At 44.1% G+C, this 18,834-nt stretch overlaps 1 protein-coding gene across 12 annotated transcripts in view; it reads right to left on the bottom strand.

The window, feature by feature from the left end:
• Positions 1-18,834, bottom strand: part of LOC140186665 (acyl-coenzyme A thioesterase 5-like) — a 113,207-nt gene that overhangs the window by 31,909 nt on the left and 62,464 nt on the right. For all 12 annotated transcript variants that reach the window (XR_011882910.1, XM_072241092.1, XM_072241091.1 and 9 more), the window contains one exon: positions 17-223. Coding sequence is in view for 11 of the 12 variants with exons in the window: in XM_072241092.1 (XP_072097193.1) it covers positions 17-223 (207 nt within the window). In the remaining variant the exon portion in view is untranslated. The remainder of the gene's footprint in view (positions 1-16; positions 224-18,834) is intronic.

Below are 18,834 nucleotides of genomic sequence, written 5' to 3'. Positions count from 1 at the left end.
GCTCAGCTGCACAAACCTCGGACATTCCCTTCCACATCACTGACATAATGGGCGTATGACATCCACCAATCATTATCTTCAGACAAAAGCTTTGAGTGCAGCGTAATCTGCTGATTTGGGAGCAAATGTGTGATCTCAATCTTGACTGCTTCGTCCACGAGTCCTCTTGTTGGCTCTGCTTTGATTATGGGTGCCACACTTTGACTGTAATTTACCGCTGTACCTAGATTTAAATAACAGAGTGTACATGGGCATATCCATGTAATGATAATAGTTCCTTGAATATTATGTACAATATCAATATTAAAATCACCCTTTCAAAACAATTTAACTTCCATCATGGTCTAATAATAAGGTATAATACAACAATAAGCTAACTTGCAACATCTTACATTTATCCAGTGTCTTTAATGTGATTAAATGCCCCTCAGTGCTTTACATCAGTGGTCCCCAACCCCTTGGCCGCAAAGAATGCAGCAGTGCAGTGGTAGCCGGGACACACCCAGCACATCTTTAAGAAAAAAGCCGAAATAAACAAGCTAATTAATTTGGTTCCGCCCAGTACATAAATGTCAGCCCAGATGTCGCCTCTGATCTGGGCCGACATTTACGTGCCAAGCGGCACCTAATTAATTAGCTTGTTTATTTCGGCTTTTTTCTTAAAGATGTGCTGGGTGCATTCCAACTACCGCTGCACCCTTGCATGCTTTGTGGCCCGGTATCAGTCCGCAGCCTGGAGGTTGGGGACCACTGCTTTATATAACCATTACCAGCTAAACATGACACTAAGCCACATAGTACAAAGCCCAAATACATTTTGAATGTGAAACAATTATTTATTTATACTTTCAATTTAGTTGCCTGTATTTGTCACTCTCTGTATTGTTTCCTCAATACTGGGGGAGAAGAATTCAGCAGAACAGTCTACATAATGACCCCCAGACCTCCACTTTCCCATTGCTTTCTTTTTCCATCCCACTGTCATTCCCATTTTGACTTCTTGGTCCTTGCCTTCTGATACAGTTGTACTAAAGATCAAAAACATCTAGAGGAATTTGACATTAAATTTTGATAATTAGTGTTTCAACAGCAGTTGATAGTTCTGCTATTCCATTCTGTATATCTTCTCAACACATCCTTTGTTTCTTTACTCATCCCATTATCTCCATCTTAGACATTATACCCATCATCTCCTTTGTTCTTCATTCCCTCAACTTTCCAGCATCACTTTTCTACTCACCCCCATTCCTTCCCTTCAAAGGATCACTTAAAATTCACAACAAAACTTACCCCTTGCTTAATGATATTGATCCATGACATAAAAACGGTTGGGAATCCCTGCCTTAGAGAATCTTTCTCCAGGGGTCTTAATTTACCTTAGCTAACCTCTTCATTTATTTTTATCTCCAGAAAAGCTCAGGCTTTTTGCTTTAATATTCCAAAGGTGATTTATGGGGTTGATAAATTCCTAAATAAGTACACAACATAAATAGTTAACAAAAACGATGGAGGAAGAGGATCAGGATAGAGCATGTTAATTTGCTAGGGCATTTTGGGATAAGAACGTTAAGATGGGTAAGTCCCCAGGGCCTGATGGGATGTACCTCAGGTTACTGAGAAAGGCAAGAAATGAGATTGCTAGAGCCCAGACCAAATTGCTGCCCTCTAGTCATAGGCAAGACCTCAGAGTTTCAGTGAGTAGCTAATGTTGTTCCTTTATTCAAAAAGAGAAATGGGGATAATCCTAGAAATTAGACTGATTAGTCTCACAAAGGTGAGGAATTCAATGGTCTTCTATTGGAGTACCGTGTACATGCAACAGATGCGATCCCACACAACTCCGGTGAAGAGCCCAGTCTCTACAAAAGAAAGGTATCACCTAGCAGAGAGGTCATTGTGGGAGCAGTTGCTGGAGGAGTCTGAGTCAGAGTGTAAGGCTTTAGCTACATAAGGTTTCGGCAAGAACAGGCAGAGGCAAGGCAAGCAGGTAAGTTCATGGCTTATTTTCTGAATTAACTCTAGAGAGAATAGGGGGTATGTCTGCAGAGCCAGTGTTGTGTTCTGGGTGTCAGATGAGGGATTTTCAAGAGACTTACGGCCTCCCCAATGGCCACACCTGTGCCAGGTGCATCGAGATGCAGCTCCTCAGAGACCGAGTTAGGGAACTGGAGCTACAGCTCAACGACCTTCGGCTTGTTAGGGAAAGTGAGCTGGACAGGAGCTAGAGGGAGGTAGTTAGCTCAAGGTTACAGGAGAAGGTCAGATAGTGGAGAGCACCCGAAGCAGTCGCCCTCAACAATAAGTGCTCCATTTTGCGTACTGTGGGGGTGTGGGTTAAGAGAACCTACCTGGGGGAAGCAACAGTGGCCGTGCCTCTGGCACTGAATCTCGCCCTGTGGCTCAGAAGGGTAGGGAACTGAAGAAGATGGCAGTAGTAATAGGGAGCTCAATAGTTAGGGGGTCAAATAGGCGATTCTGGGACTTTCGGTTAAGATGGCAATGGTTTAAGCGCTTAACCTTTTTTTTTACTCTAGATTGTTAAATATCTTTTCCCCCGTCTGTGAATACACCTGTCTTACAATGGCTTCAAAGGCCACCAAATCGGGGAAAAAAGAAGTTCCTGCGGCTGGTTCCTCTGCCAAGATAGTTTCCATTTTGGAACAGCACCGACAAGATATAGTATCCGAACTTAAGTCTGAATCTAAGACTTTTTTCGGTTCGTTGGAATCCAAATTAGATCAAATTAATTCCAAAGTGGAGGCTCATGCCAAATGTCTTTTTCTTCTTGAGTCTGTACCGATGATTTAAAACGTTGCTTTCACAATTTGGAAACCACTCGCTCCAGCTTGAGGGATTATAACAGCAAGTTAATATCCAAAGTTACGGATCTGGAAGGTCGGAGCAGACGTCAAAATTTACGAATCCTTGGTTTGCCGGGGGCTACTGAAAGTGGATTTCCAGTTGAATTTTTCTCTACTTTACTTTGTGAGATTTTTGGGAATGATACTCTTCCGACCCCACCTGATTTAGACAGAGTTCACTGTACCTTTACGCCTAAGCTGGATTTGGGCCATAGGCCACGTCCGGTAATTCTCTATGTTATCATCACTATAAGGTGAAAAACCTTTTGATTATGGAAGCACGTCGGAGAGGAAAGTTGGAATACAAGGGTCAATCTATCCGTATTGTCGAGGATTATGCTCCCCAAGTTCTGAGTCTATGTGCCAAATATAAAGGAGTCAGGAAAAAGTTTTACAATCGTGGACTCAGGCAAGACCTAACATTTCATGATTGGTACAGAAAGGGCATCAGGCACTTTGAAGATCTTTTCATATTTCAACTTTTGAACAACTGTCTGCAAAGTTTAACCTACCTAATACTCATTTCTTTAGATATCTTCAAATTAGACATTTTATTAACCCCTTAATACCAAATTTTCCTGAGATGCCCAGAAAAAAATGTTGTGGTCTTGTTTCTTTGTATAAACCCATTGGGTAAAAGTCTAATATCTACTATTTGTGGTAAGTTGGCAACCTTGAAGCGTGCTCCCTTTGATAAAATTAGAACTGCCTGGGAGCATGGTTTAAATATTTCTCTGTCCAATGAGGCTTGGGATTCAATTCTTAGGTCAGTTAACTCAACCTGTTCATGTGCTCATATGTCTAAAGCCAAATTATCGCAGTTCTATTCTGATATTAGTCCCTTTTGTGACATGTGTATAGTGGGCAAGGCTTCTCTTATCCGCATGTATTGGGCTTGTCCCAGTTTGGAGAAATTTTGGAGAGATGTCTTTTTAAACTTTATCCTATATGACGTGGTTAGACTTTTTCCACTGAGAGTGGGGAAGATTCAAACAAGAGGAAATGGGTTGAGAATTAGAGGACAAAAGTTTAGGGGTAAGATGAGGGGGAACTTCTTTACTCAGAGAGTGGTAGCTGTGTGGAATGAGCTTCCAGCAGAAGTGGTTGAGGCAGGTTCTACGTTGCTGTTTAAAATTAAATTGGATAGATATATGGACAGGAAAGGAATGGAGGGTTATGAGCTGAGTGCAGGTCGGTGGGACTAGGATAGGGTAAGAGTTCGGCACGGACTAGAAGGGCCGAGATGGCCTGTTTCCATGCTGTAATTGTTATATGGTTATATCCTTAATTGTCATTTAGAATCTAAGCCTTTGATTGCTCTTTCTGACACTTAGGGGGAGGTTGACACACGTTTGAGTCCGACTAAACGGCAAACATTGTCTTTTGCCTCTCTTTTGGCTAGATGTTTAGTTCTTCTTAGGTGGAGAGATGTTGCCCCATCCACCCACTCACTCATGCTCAATAGCTTAGAAACATTATGTCCTGCTTAGACCTTGAAAAGATTTCATTATTCACTTCTTAATTCGGACATAAAGTTCCATAAGGTGTGGGGACCTTTTCTTGATTATTTTCATAACTCTTCTTTAGATTAAAGGTTTATCTTCCTTTTTCTTTCAGTGATTTAGTCCCTTACATCCAGCCTTTTTTCTGGTTAATTTTTATGGTTTTTTTATGATGTGAAATATATTATAGTTCAGGTAGTGGGCAATACACTTTTTTTTATATTCACAGCTCTGAGGCGACAAAAGCTCTGATTAACTTTTCTTTATATTGTAATGGTTGGCTTGGAGTGTGGAGTGGGAGGGAGGGATGGAAACTAACTTCATATGATTTTATTTTGGGTGCTTTCTCTTTACTGTTCTGAATTGTACACCAGACACGTTGGTTTTGCACTGTATAAATCTACTTTTCGTTAGTGGGTTTTTTTTGGTTCCAATGTAGAAATTCATTTAAAAAATTTATTAAAAAAAAGATAGGTGATTCTGTGGATGCAAAAAGGAAACACGAATGGTAGTTTGCCCCCGCCCCCCCCTCAGTGCCAGGGTCTGCGATGTTTCTGAACGCACCCACAATATCCTATGAAGGGAGGCTGAACAGCTAGAAGTCATGGTACACATTATTAACAATGACATAGAAAGAAAAAGGGAGGAGGTCCTAAAAACAGACTACAAGGAGTTTGGAAGGAAGCTGAGAAGCAGGACCTCAAGGGTAGTAATCTCGGGATTGCTGCCTGTGCCATGTGACAGTGAGGATAGGAATAGAATGAGGTGGCAGATTAATTGCGTGGCTGAAGAATTGGAGTAGGGGGCAGAAATTCAGATTTCTGAGAGATAGACAGATAGATATACTTTATTGATCCTGAGGGAAATTGGGTAATTTCTGGGACAGGAGTGACCTGTGCAAATAGGATGGGTTGCACTTGAATCCGAGTGGAACCAATATCCTTGCAGGCAGGTTTACTGAGCTGTTGGCAGTAGTTTAAACTAATATGGCAGGGAACTGGGAACCAGGATGATAGAGCTGAGCTAGCAGGTTTACATGTAGATGATATAACATGTAAGGAAGGACAAGCTAATGATTGGGTACAACTGCAGAAAGAGCAAAGAGTTAAGTTGTACCACAGAGGCAAAATTCACAAGGGTAAAGAATGCAGGACTGAGGGTGCTATATTTAAATATGTGTAGCATTCAGAGTAAGGTGGACAAGCTCGTTGCCCAATTAGAGATTGGTTGGTGTAACATTGTGGGCATCAGTCATGGCTGAAAGGAGGTCATATTTGGGAGTTTAACATTTGTATTAAAAGGGCAGGCAGAAAGGCACAGAAAGTGGTGTGGCTCTATTGGTAAGATATAGCAGTGGTCCCCAACCACCGGGCCGCAAAACATGTGTTACTAGGCCACAAGAAAACAATATGATTTGGCGATATGAAACGATATGAGTCAGCTGCACCTTTCCTCATCCCCTGTCACGCCCACTGTTGAACTTTAACACACGCGAGGTCATCAGTGACCCAAGACATGCAAAGGAATGGGTCCGTGACCCATTTGTGAATGTTTCTGGTGAATCTGCCATGTCAGCGCGGGAAGATGATCAACTCCTTGAGCTTGCAAATGACGGCGGGCTGAAAAGTATGTTTGACATAACATCTCTGCTGACATTCTGGATCAAAGTCAAGGCTAGATATCCTGAGATAGCCACGAAAGCACTGAAAACATTGCTTCCATTTCCAACATCATATCACTGCGAAGCGGATTTTTCTGCGATGAATGCAACAAAATCTAAATTGCAGGATAGACTGGACATAAGGAACCCCCTTCCAGTATCGCTGTCTCCCATCACCACTCGATGGGACCGTCTTGTTGCAGGAAAACAAGCCCAGGGCTCCCACTGATTCAGCGATATTGGTGTGTTGCAATGATTTTATATGTTCATACGAGGAAAATAGGCGGTGTGTGTTTAATATCCAAACGTTACTTAAAATGTTAAGATGCTATTGACTTATAATTCCGTGGTCCCCAACCTCCGGGCCGCAAAGAATGTGGCGGTACAGCGGTAGCCGGAACGCACCCAGCACATCTTTAAGAAAAAAGCCGAAATAAACAAGGTAACAACAGGAATTCTGCAGATGCTGGAAACTCAAGCAACACACATCAAAGTTGCTGGTGAACGCAGCAGGCCAGGCAGCATCTCTCGGAAGAGGTACAGTCGATGTTTCAGGTCGAGACCCTTCGTCAGGACTAACTGAAGGAAGAGTTAGTAAGAGATTTGAAAGTGGGAGGGGGAGGGGGAGATACAAAATGATAGAAGACAGGAGGGGGAGGGATGGAGCCATGAGCTGGACAGGTGATTGGCAAAGGGGTTATGAGAGGATCATGGGACAGGAGGTCCGGGGAGAAAGACAAGGCGGGGGGGGACCCAGAGGATGGGCAAGGGGTATATTCAGAGGGACAGAGGGAGAAAAAGGAGAGTGAGAGAAAGAATGTGTGTATAAAAATAACTAACAGATAGGGTACGAGGGGGAGGTGGGGCATTAGCGGAAGTTAGAGAAGTCGATGTTCATGCCTTCAGGTTGGAGGCTACCCAGACGGAATATACACGACTCCCTTGTCCATTCGTACCCTCCATCCCTCCCCACTGATCTCCCTCCGGCACTTATCCTTGTAAGCGGAACAAGTGCTACACATGCCCTTACACTTCCTCCCTCACCACCATTCAGGGCCCCAAACAGTCCTTCCAGGTGAGGTGACACTTACCTGTGAGTAGGCTGGGGTGATATACTGCGTCCGGTGCTCCCGATGTGGCCTTCTATATATTGGCGAGACCCGACACAGACTGGGAGACCGCTTTGCTGAACACCTACGCTCTGTCCGCCAGAGAAAGCAGGATCTCCCAGTGGCCACACATTTTAATTCCACATCCCATTCCCATTCTGACATGTCTATCCACGGCCTCCTCTACTGTAAAGATGAAGCCACACTCAGGTTGGAGGAACAACACCTTATATGCCATCTGGGTAGCCTCCAACCTGATGGCATGAACATTGACTTAACTTCCACTAATGCCCCACCTCCCCCTCGTACCCCATCTGTTATTTATTTATATACACACGTTCTTTCTCTCGCTCTCCTTTTTCTCCCTCTGTCCCTCTGACTATACGCCTTGCCCATCCTCTGGGTTACCCTTCCCCCTGTCTTTCTCTCTGGACCTCCTGTCCCATGATCCTCTCATATCCCCTTTGCCAATCACCTGTCCAACTCTTGACTCCATCCCTCCCCCTCCTGTCTTCTCCTATCATTTTGTATCTCCCCCTCCCCCTTTCAAATCTCTTACTAATTCTTCCTTCAGTTAGTCCTGACGAAGAGTCTCAGCCTGAAACGTCGACTGTACCTCTTCCGAGAAATGCTGCCTGGCCTGCTGCGTTCACCAGCAACTTTGATGTGTGTTGCTTGAAATAAACAAGCTAATTGATTAGGTGCTGCCCGGCACGTAAATGTCGGCCCAGATCAGAGGTGATTGCCAAATGCGTCGCCTCTGATCTGGGCCGACATTTATGAGCTGGGCAGCACCTAATCAATTAGCTTGTTTATTTCGGCTTTTTTCTTAAAGATGTGCTGGGTGCGTTCCAGCTACCGCTGTACCGCTGCATTCTTCGCAGCAATGTATCGGTCCGCGGCCTGGAGGTTTGGGACCACTGTTATAATTGACTTATCACTATACTCATGCGAAGAAAATATGCAGTGTGTGTTTAATATTAAATTTGTTAGATAAACCCATTTAGAAACGAAATTGAGTGTGTTAGCCACTTATAAGTGACTTATAGTTGACTTATCACCTATATTCCGGGCGTGTTTAACACCCACCACCACCAGTCAGCCGGCCCGCAGGAATATTGTCAATATTAAACCGGTCCGCAGTGCAAAAGAGGTTGGGGACCGCTGAGATATAGAATTACATCTTTAGAAAGAGGTGACATAGGGTCAGAAAATATTGAATCTGTGTGGATGGAGCTAAGAAACTGCAAGCATAAAGAAACCATTATGGGAATCATATATAGGCCTCCAAATAGTAGCAAAGATGTGGGGTTGAGATTGCAAAGAGAGCTGGAAGGGGCACGTAATAAAAGCAATGTCACAATTGTAATGGGGGACTTCAATATGCAAGGGGATTGGGAAAATCAGGTTGGCATCGGATCGCAAGAGAGGGAATTTGTTGCATGCCTATTAGGTGGCTTTTTAGAGCAGCCTGTGTTTGAGCCTACTTGGGGAAAGGCTATCCTAGATTGTGTGTTATGTAATAACCCAGATTTTATTAATCAGTTTAAGGTAAAGGAACATTTAGGAGGCAGTGATTAAAATATGATTGAATTCATACTGCGATTTGAGAGGGAGAAGCACAAGTCACAAGTATCAGTTTCACAACGGAATAAAGGGAATTACAGAGGCTTGAGAGAGAAGTTTGCCCAGGTGGATTAGAGGGAGATACTGGTGGGGATGACAACAGAATAGAGGTGGCTGATGTTTCTGGGAACAGTTCACAAGGCGCAGGAGAGATACATCCCACAGAAGAAGTTGTTCTCAAATGGCAGGGGTAGCCAACCGTGGCTGCCAAGGGAAGGTAAAAAGAACTGCATAAAAGCCAAGGAAAGGACATATAGGTAGCAAAAGTGAATGGGAAATTGGATGATTGGGAAGTTTTTAAAATCCAACAAAAGGCAACTAAAAAAGCTATAAAGGGAAAAACGAGATATGGGGCAAACTAGCCAATAATATAAAGAAGGATACCAAAAGTTTTTTCAGTTATCTATATACTACAAAAACTCTCATGCTCTGTTTGTGATCTCCAATTAGCGCAAATGGTGCATTACAGTGGCACTTTTTTTGGCTAAATCGAATTAAAATGCACTAACTTACAGAATGCAGGCAAAGTTCAGGGTTATATATTCGTATAAAATTGCTCATTCGGCCAAAATCAACAGGCTGGCTTTCACCCAAGACTCAATCGGCCATCATGGAAGTCAGAACACAACAGCCCGACGCATGCGCACGGCCAGCCTCAGCAGCGACACCTACTGGAGCAAAAGGGTAGGGCAGTTCTACTTCACGGAGTCACATTCTGCTAATCACCGTCAGCATGTGCAGGATTGGGACAGATCTAACTGCCACCCATCAATAAGAGATAATTAAATCTTATTGTAGTGACGTTCTCCAAGACACTCATAAAACCCTTTGCTGCAGACAAAGGACAGCAGTGACTATATCACATCCATTTAGGAGAGCGCCAACCACATCACCAAGAATAATCAGCATCCTTTGGTGTTAGTGCTTCATATCTTCTATCCAGCATTAGGGTAAAAAAAAAAGGGTCAGCCTAATTATGCCGTGTGGAAAGGGAAGGGGAACATCATGGTCAACAGATGACACCAAACGTCGTCTGGAAGCAGCAATGAGAGGGAGAGAACAAGAATCGGATGAGGCCAAGGCCGCATGACTCCAGGATCAAAGAGTCAGGACAAAAAAAGATGACAGGAGAAGAGACAGAGAAGAAGAGACAGAGGAGGAGAGGCATGCACGTCTCCAGGATCAAAGACAAAGAACAAACAGCAGGAGAGATGAAGAGATGGGGAATGAAAGGGCTGCATGTCTCCAGAATGACAACGAGAGGCACAAGGGTGGCAGAGCAACACTCACAACACGCTGGAGGAACTCAGCAGGTCGGGCAGCATCTGTGGAAATGATCAGTCAACGTTTCAGGCCGGAACCCTTCGTCAGGACTGAAGAGGGAGGAGGCAGAGGCCCTATAAAGGAGGTGGGGGGAGGGTGGGAAGGAGAAGGCTGGTAGGTGCCAGGTGAAAAACCAGTAAGGGGAAAGATAAGAGGGTGGGGGTGGAGGAGGGGAAGCAGGGAGAAGGATAGGCAGGAAAGGTGAAGAAGGAATAGGGAAAAGCACAATGGGTAGTAGAAGGAGACAGAACCATGAGGGAGGTGATAGGCAGCTGGGGGAGGGGGCAGAGTGTAACAGGGATGGGGGAAGGGAGGGGGACGGAATTACCGGAAATTGGAGAATTCGATGTTCATGCCCGGGGCTGGAGACTACCCAGACGGTATATGAGGTGTTGCTCCTCCAACCTGGGTTTAGCCTCATCATGGCAGTAAAGGAGGCCATGTATGGACATATCTGAATGGGAGTGTGAAGCAGAGTTGAAGTGAGTGGCAACCGGAAGATCCTGTCTGTTGTGGCGGACGGAGCGGAGGTGCTCGACGAAATGGTCCTCCAATCTGCGTCGGGTTTCACCGATGTACAGGAGGCAGCACCGGGAGCACCGGATGCAATAGATGACCCCAACAGACTCACAAGTGAAGTGCTGCCTCATCTGGAAGGACTGTTTGGGGCCCTGAATGGTGGCAAGAGAGGAGGTGTAGGGACAGGTGTAGCACTTACGCTTACAGGGATAAGTGCTGAGTGGGAGACCTGTGGGGAGGGACATGTGGACCAGGGAGTTGCGGAGGGAACGATCCCTGCGGAAAGTGGAGAGGGGTAGAGAGGGAAAGATGTGCTTAGTGGTGGGGTCCTGTTGAAGGTGGCGCAAGTTGCAGAGGATAATGTGCTGGATCCGGAGGCTGGTGGGGTGGTAGGTGAGGACGAGGGGAACTCTGTCCCTGCTGTGGTGACAGGAGGACGGGGTGAGGGCCAAAGTGCGGGAAATGGAGGAGATGCGGGTGAGGGCATCATTGATGACGACAGAAGGGAAACCACGATCCTTAAAGAAAGAGGACATTTGAGATGTCCTGGATGGCAGATAAGCCAGAAGTGATGCCATCAAAAGTGTCCTTCGTTAAGCGAGGAGGAGCTATATTTGCTTTGCTACACGTCATTCTTCTTTAATAAACTGAGGTTTTCTACTTCAGTTTCCAAAGCAAAGCAATACCAATAGCATTCAAGAAAATTTAATGTTCATTCTGGTCACATCAGACTGCACTACCCTTCTCTCAAAGGGTGCCCCAACGGGTCACCTCGTTGTCTAGTATTAAGAAAAAATGAAGGCAAGAGTTAATAATGGACCACTGAGAAATGATGCTGATGAGATAGTAATGGGGTTCAAAGAAATGGCAGATGTACTTAATAAGTACTTTGCTTCAGTCTTTACTGTGGAAGACACTAGCAGTGTGCCAGAGGTCTGTGAGCGTCAGGGAATAGGAGTGAGCTCTATTGCTATTACAAAGGAATAAGTGTGAGGCAAACTGAAAGGTCTTAAGGTAGGTAAGTCACCTGGATGGACTAAATCCAGAGTCCTGAAAGAGGCTCCTGAAGAAATAATGGAGGCATTGGTCATGATCTTCTAAGAAACACTTGATTTTGGTATGGTCCCAGAGGACTGGAAAATTGCAAATGTCACTCCACTCTTCAAGAAGGGACAAAGACAAAAGAGAGGAAATGATAGGCCAGTGGTTGGGAAAGTGTTGAAGGACTACATAAAATCCAAGGAAAGGGCATACAAGGTAGCAAGAATGAGTGGGAAATTGGATGATTGGGAAGCTTTTAAAATCCAACAGAAGGCAACTAAAAAAGTTATAAGAAGGGAAAGGATGAAATACAGGGGCATACTTGCTGATAATATAAAGCAGGATACTAATAGTTTTCTTCAGTTAAATAAAAGGCAGGCAAGAGTTGATATTGAACCACTGGAAAATGATGCTGGTGAGGTAGTAATGGGGGACAAAGAAATGGCAGATGAACTTAAGAGCCTTGCTTCAGTTTTTCCTGTGGAAAACGCTAGTTGTATGCCAGAGTGTCAGGGAGCAGGAATGAATGCCATTGCTACTACAAAGGAATAAGTGTGAGGCAAACTCAAAGGTCTTCAGGTGGATAAGTCACCTGGACCAGATGGACTGCAGCCCAGAGTCCTGAAAGAGGTTCCTAAAGAGATAATGGATGCATTGGTCATGATCGTTCAAGAATTACTTGATTCTGGCATGATCCCAGAGGACTGGAAAATTGCAAATATCAATCCACTCTTTAAGAAGGGAGGAAGACAAAAAGAGAGGAAATTATAGGCCAGTTAGCCTAACCTCAGTGGGTGGGAAAGTGTTGGGAGTCCATTATTAAGAACGAGATTTCAGGATACTTGGAGACTATATATGTCAGTTCAAGTCAGCATGGTTTCTGTAAAGGGAAATCTTGCCTGACAAATCTGTTAGAATTCTTCGAGGAAGTAACACGTAGGGTGGACAAAAGAAAGGCAGTGAATGCCATTTACTTAAGATTTTCAGAAGGCATTTGATTCCAGCAGACTCAGGAGGAAAGCAATCAGCATAACCAGAGACAGCACACACCCCGGCCACTCCCTGTTTGACCTGCTGCCATCCAGCAAAAGGTTCAGGACACTAGAAGCCAGAACAAATAGACTGAGGAACAGCTTCGATCCCAGAGCTGTGGCCTCCATCACACCACTCCCCCAGAACAATGACTGAAACTGTGAGCACACACATGAGCACACAAGGACTCAAATACTTGTACTGACGGCACTTTGTGCATTACTGTGATATTCTGGTGCTGCTGCGAATTATTTTCTGCTACTTATCTATTTAATACTGTTTTTCTATTACTGTCTTGTTTTTATCTACCGCTTTATTTAATTGTCTGAGAGGAAGCCAAACAGAGTTTCATTGTACCTATGTATAATGTCAATAAGGATCACTCAATTCAATTCAATTCAATAAGGTGCGTCACATGAGATTGCTTAGTAAGATAAAATACTATGGTGTTATAGGAAAGATACTGGCTTTGTACAAGGAATGGCTGACAGGCAGGAGGTATCCAGCGGGAATTAAGGGTGCCTTTTCTGGTTGGCTGCCAATGACTAGTGGTACTCCGCAGGGGAAAGTACTGAGACCATTACTTCTCACATTGTCAATGATTTGGATAGAGGAATTGATGGGTTTGTGGCAAAGTTTGCAGATGATACGAAGATAGGTGGAGGCATAGATAGTGCTGAGGAAGCAATATGATTGTAGCAGAACTTAGACAAATTGGAAGAATGGGCAAAAAACTAGCAGATGGAATACAGTGTTGGGAAATGTATGATAATGCATTTTGGTAAAAGGAACAATAGTGCAGACTGTCAGCTAAATGGGGAGAAAATTCAAATATCAGGGTCCTCGCGCAAGAGTCCCAGAAGGTTAATTCACAGGTTGAGTCTGTGGTAAAGGTGGCAAGCAACATTTATTTCAAGGGGAATAGAATATAAAAGCAAGGAGATAATGCCGAAGCTTTACAAGACTAGTCAACCTGCACTTGGAGTATTGTCAACTGTTTTGGGCCCACTATCTCAGAAAGGGTGCATTGTCATTGGAGAGAGTCCAGAGGAGGTTCACAAGGATGATTATGTGAATGAAGGGGTTAACATATGAGAAGCGTTTGGCAGCTTTGGGCCTGTACTCATGGGAATTTAGAAGAATGTGTGGGGATATCATTGAAACCTACCAAATGTTGAAAGGGCTAGATAAGGTGGGTGTGGAGAGGACGTTTCCTCTGGTAGGGGTATCAAGAACTATAGAACAGAAGGAAGAAAGAATTTTTTTTTAACCAAAGAATGGTGAATCTGTGGAATGCTCTGCCACAATCTGCAGTGGAGGCCAAGTCCGTGGATATATTCAAAGTGGAAGTTGATAGATTCCTGATTGGTCAGGGCATCAAGGGATATGGTGAGAGGGCAGGTGTATGGGGTTGAATGGGAGCCAGGATCAGCCATGATGAAATGCAGAGCAGATTAGATGGCTTGAATGGCCTAATTCTGCTCGTATGTCTCATGGCCTTGTGGAATTTGCTGGACAGCATTCTCCAGGAAAAGATGAGCATTTGGGAAAATCTTCATCTAATTAGGGATAGTCATCATAGCTCTGTGTGGGGAAAAGAGTGTTTTTTTATTTTTCAATGAGGTGATGGAAGGTCAAGCTGTGGACATTGTTCACATGGATTTTAGTTAGGTGATTGACGAGGTGATTGGGAGGCCCATCCAGAAGATTAAGATACATAGCGTCCATGATGAATTGGCCATTTGGATTCAGTTGGCTTACCCATAGAAAACAAGAGTGTGATGGATGATGTTACTTATTCTGGCTGGAGGTCTGTGACTCGGGTTCTGCAGGGATCTATAATGACCCGGATGAAAATGTAGATGGGTGGATTAGTAAGGCTGCAGACTATAGGAAGATTGGAGTTGTTGTGGATTGTATAGAAGACTGGCAAAGTATGTAGCAGGATATAGATCAGATGCAGATATGGGTGGAGAAATGGCAGATGGCACCCAGCACCCTCCAGCACCCAGGGTATGCCCTTTTCTCACTGTTACCATCAGGTAGGAGATACAGAAGCCTGAAGGCACACACTCAGTGATTCAGGAACAGCTTCTTCCTCTCTGCCATCCGATTCCTGAATCGACATTGAAGCTTTGGACACTGCCTCACTTTTTTTTTTAATATACAGTATTTCTGTTTTTGCACATATTTTAATAATCTATTCAATGTACGTAATTGATTTACTTGTTTATTTATTATGTTTTATCTTATTTATTTATTATTATTTTTCTCTCTCTGCTGGATTATGTATTGTATTGAACTGCTGCTGAGTTAACAAATTTCTTGTCACATGCCGGTGATAATAAACCTGATTCTGTGTTGGTGATCAAATATAAAGATACAGCACAGTCTTAATGACAAGCCCCTTACAGTGACATGCAGACAGATCTTGGGGTCCATAGTTTCCTGAAAGTTGCTATACATGTTGATAGAGTGCCTTTGTTAGCCTAGGCCAGGGGCCCCCAACCTTTTTTGCACCACGGACTGGTTTATTATTGACAATATTCTTGCGGACCAGCCGACCCGGGGTGGGGGGGGGGGGGGGGGTTACCAACGGACAAGAGTAGCAGTCAAATACATTGTGTTTATCCTGAGAAAGACTACCATGACCATGAAATCTTGCGTGGGCACCTGTGTGCGCATGTGTGTACGTGTCGCTTTTTTTCTACAAATCGCTTTTGGCGATTCTGTTCAGTGAAACTACACTGTATGTACATTATTTCAACTTTATATAGGCTGTGTATTTATCATATCATTCCTGCTTTTACTATATGTTAGTGTTATTTTAGGTTTTATGTAACACAGCGCATGAATGTAGTGGTAAGTCAATTACAAGTCACTTAGAAGTCAATAGCACCATAACAGGTCAGCATGGTTTTGTCAAGGGCAGGTCGTGCCTTACGAGCCTGATTGAATATTTTGAGGATGCGGCTATATACATTGATGAAGGAAGAGGAGTAGATGTAGTGTATATGGATTTCAGCAAGAAATTTGATAAGGTACCCCATGCAAGGCTTATTGAGAAAGTAAGGAGGCATGGGATCCAAGGGGACTTTGCTTTGTGGATCTAGAACTGGCTTGCCCACAGAAGGCAAAGAGTGGTTGTAGACGGGTCATATTCTGCATGGAGGTCAGTGACCAGTGGTGTGCCTCAGGGATTTGTTCTGGGACTCTTACTCTTCGTGATTTTTATAAATGACCTGGATGAGGAAGTGGAGGGATGAGTTAGTAAGTTTGCTGATGACACAAAGATTGGAGGTGTTATGGATAGTGTGGAGGGCTGTCAGAGGTTACAGCAGGACATTGTTAGGATGCAAAACTGGGCTGAGAAGTGGCAGATGGAGTCCAACCCAGGTAAGTGTGAAGTGGTTCATTTTGGTAGGTCAAATATGATGGCAGAATATAGTATTAATCGTAAGACTGTTGGCAGTGTGGAGGATCAGAGGAATCTTGGGGTCCGAGTCCACAGGACGCTCAAAGCAGCTGCGCAGGTTGACTCTGTGGTTAAGGCGGCATACGGTGTATTGGCCTTCATTAATCGTGGAATTGAATTTAGGAGCCGAGAGGTAATGTTGCAGCTATATAGGACCCTGGTGAGACCACACTTGGGGAGTACTGTGCTCAGTTTTGGTTGCCCCACTACAGGAAGGATGTGGAAGCCGTAGAAAGGGTGCAGAGGAGATTTACAAGGATGGTGCCTAGATTGGGGAGCATGCCTTATGAATATGAAAACAGGTTGAGTGAACTCGGCCTTTTCTCCTTAGAGCGACAGAGGATGAGAGGCGACCTGATAGAGGTGTATAAGATGATGAGAGGCATTGATCGTGTGGATAGTCAGAGGCTTTTTCCCCAGAGCTGAAATGGTTGCCACAAGAGGACACGGGTTTAAGATGCTGGGGATTAGGTACAATGGAGATGTCAGAGTAAGTTTTTTTACTCAGAGAGTGGTGAGTGCATGGAATGGGCTGCCAGTAATGGTGGTGGGGGCAGATATGATAGGGTCTTTTAAGAGACTTTTAGATAGGTGTATGGAGCTTAGTAAAATAGAGGGCTATAGGTAAGCCTGGTAATTTCTAAGGTAGGGACATGTTCGGCACAACTTTGTGGGCCGAAGGGCCTGTATTGTGCTGTACGATTTCTATGTTTCTATGTAACATTTTAAGTAACGTTTGGATATTAAACACACAGGACATATCTTCCCCGTATGAACATATAAAATCATTGCAACACACCAATATCAATGAATCAGTGGGAGCCCTGGGCTTGTTTCCCTGCAACACGACGGTGCCATCGAGGGGTGATGGGAGACAGCGATACTCGAAGAGGGTTCCTTATGTCCAGTCTATTCCGCAATTTAGTTTTCGTTGCATTCATTGCAGAAAAGCCCACTTCGCAGAGATATGTTGGAAATGGAAGCAACGTTTTCAGTGCTTTTGTGGCTATCTCAGGACATTTAGGCTTGACTTTGATCCAGAATGCTGGCAGAGATGCTATGTCAAACATACCTTTCAGCCCGCCGTCATTTGCAAGCTCAAGGAATTGATCTTCACGCACTGACATGGATGATGCGTGCGTAATGACTTTGCCTGTGTTCAAGTTCAACAGTGCGTGACAGGGAATAAGGAAAGGTGCAGCTGACTCATATCGTTTCCTCGCGGCCCGGTAGCAGATGCTTAGCGGCCTGGTACCGGTCCACAGCCCGGTGGTTGGGACCGCTGGTCTAGGCACTGAGTTGAAGACTTGGCAAGTCATGTTGCAACTTTATAAAGGTCTAGTTAGGCCATATCTGGAGCATTACATTCAGTTCTGGTTTCCCCATTAAAGGTGCTGAAGCCTTGAAGAGGGTTCAGAAAAGGTTTACCAGGATACCACATGGATTAGAAGCATGTGCTATAAGGGAAGTTCGAACAAACTTTGGTTGCTTGTACTGGAACGACATATAAAGAGGAGATCTGATAGAAGTTTAAAAGAATGAGGCATGGTTAGGCATCCAGTAACTTTTTCCAGGGTTAAAATATGTAACGCCAGAGGGCATGCATTTAAGGTGGTGGTGGGGAAGCGGGGGTAAGTTTGAAGGAGGTGTTTTGAAGCAAGTTTTTTTTAAATACACAATGCTGGGTGCTTGCATCTACCACCTGGACTAGTGGAAGCAAAGGTGATAAGAGGCCTTAGATGAATATGCAGGAAATGGAAGGTTATAGACATTGTATAAAAAGGGATTAGTGTAGTCAGTCATTTTATTACTCATGTCGTGAGTTTGGTACAACATTGTGGGCTGAAGGACTGTTCCTGTGTTATGCTATTCTATGTTCTAATACTGAGAAATTTTAAAAATCTGTGAGAAATTGTTCAAAATTTACTAGACTACATTGAGAGCATTCATTTTCCCAGTAAAATGCACTATTTAAATTATGATCCCACTCTAATTCAATTTTTTCTATTTTCCCTAAAGATTTAACTATGGCTAGAATCCCACATCATCCTCATAAATTCTCAACAACTGAACACGTTTACATTATTTATGTTTCTAAAAAGATTCTTTTAAGAGAAGACAACCTGAAGGCCCTCGAAGAGGCGGGATGGATTACATGACAATGACTGGTACAAATAAAGACAAGGAGATAAAGATTCTTCAGAAGTGAAGGTGTGGATGGGAGAACGTGATAATACATTGGGGGCTACAAATCCATCAGGGGAGAATGAAGTGCAGCGAGAAAGGTCAACAGCAACCTTGTAATGCTGCAGCAGATCAGACAAGAAGGACCCAAAGCCAGGTAGAAAACCTCAGCACTGAAGGACTCAACATTGCTGGAGGTGATTTGTTAGTAGGGGAAGACGGCCCAACAATGGAGGCAATCCCCCTGTGTGTGAGCACACAAACACACCTGCCATTCCCCCCCCATCTGTGGAGCCACTCTGCAAAGCTAAGAGGAAGAAACCAGGAAGGAGGCACAAAGGTGAACAACGTGGGAGTGAAACTCAGCGCGATCCTAGAGCGCACGCTATGTGGACAAGTGGAAAATAAGCTCAACTCATTTGAAAACTTCCTCTACGAGGCATGTAGAGATAGACTTGGTGAAGTTGGCGTAAAGCTAGTCACTGCTCCAAGATAAAAGGGA

Source organism: Mobula birostris, chromosome 23 (genome assembly GCF_030028105.1).
Source record: "Mobula birostris isolate sMobBir1 chromosome 23, sMobBir1.hap1, whole genome shotgun sequence".
Lineage (NCBI taxonomy): Eukaryota > Metazoa > Chordata > Chondrichthyes > Myliobatiformes > Myliobatidae > Mobula > Mobula birostris.
The sequence above is the reverse complement of the archived record's forward strand: the minus strand, read 5'-3'. Positions and strand labels throughout refer to the sequence as shown.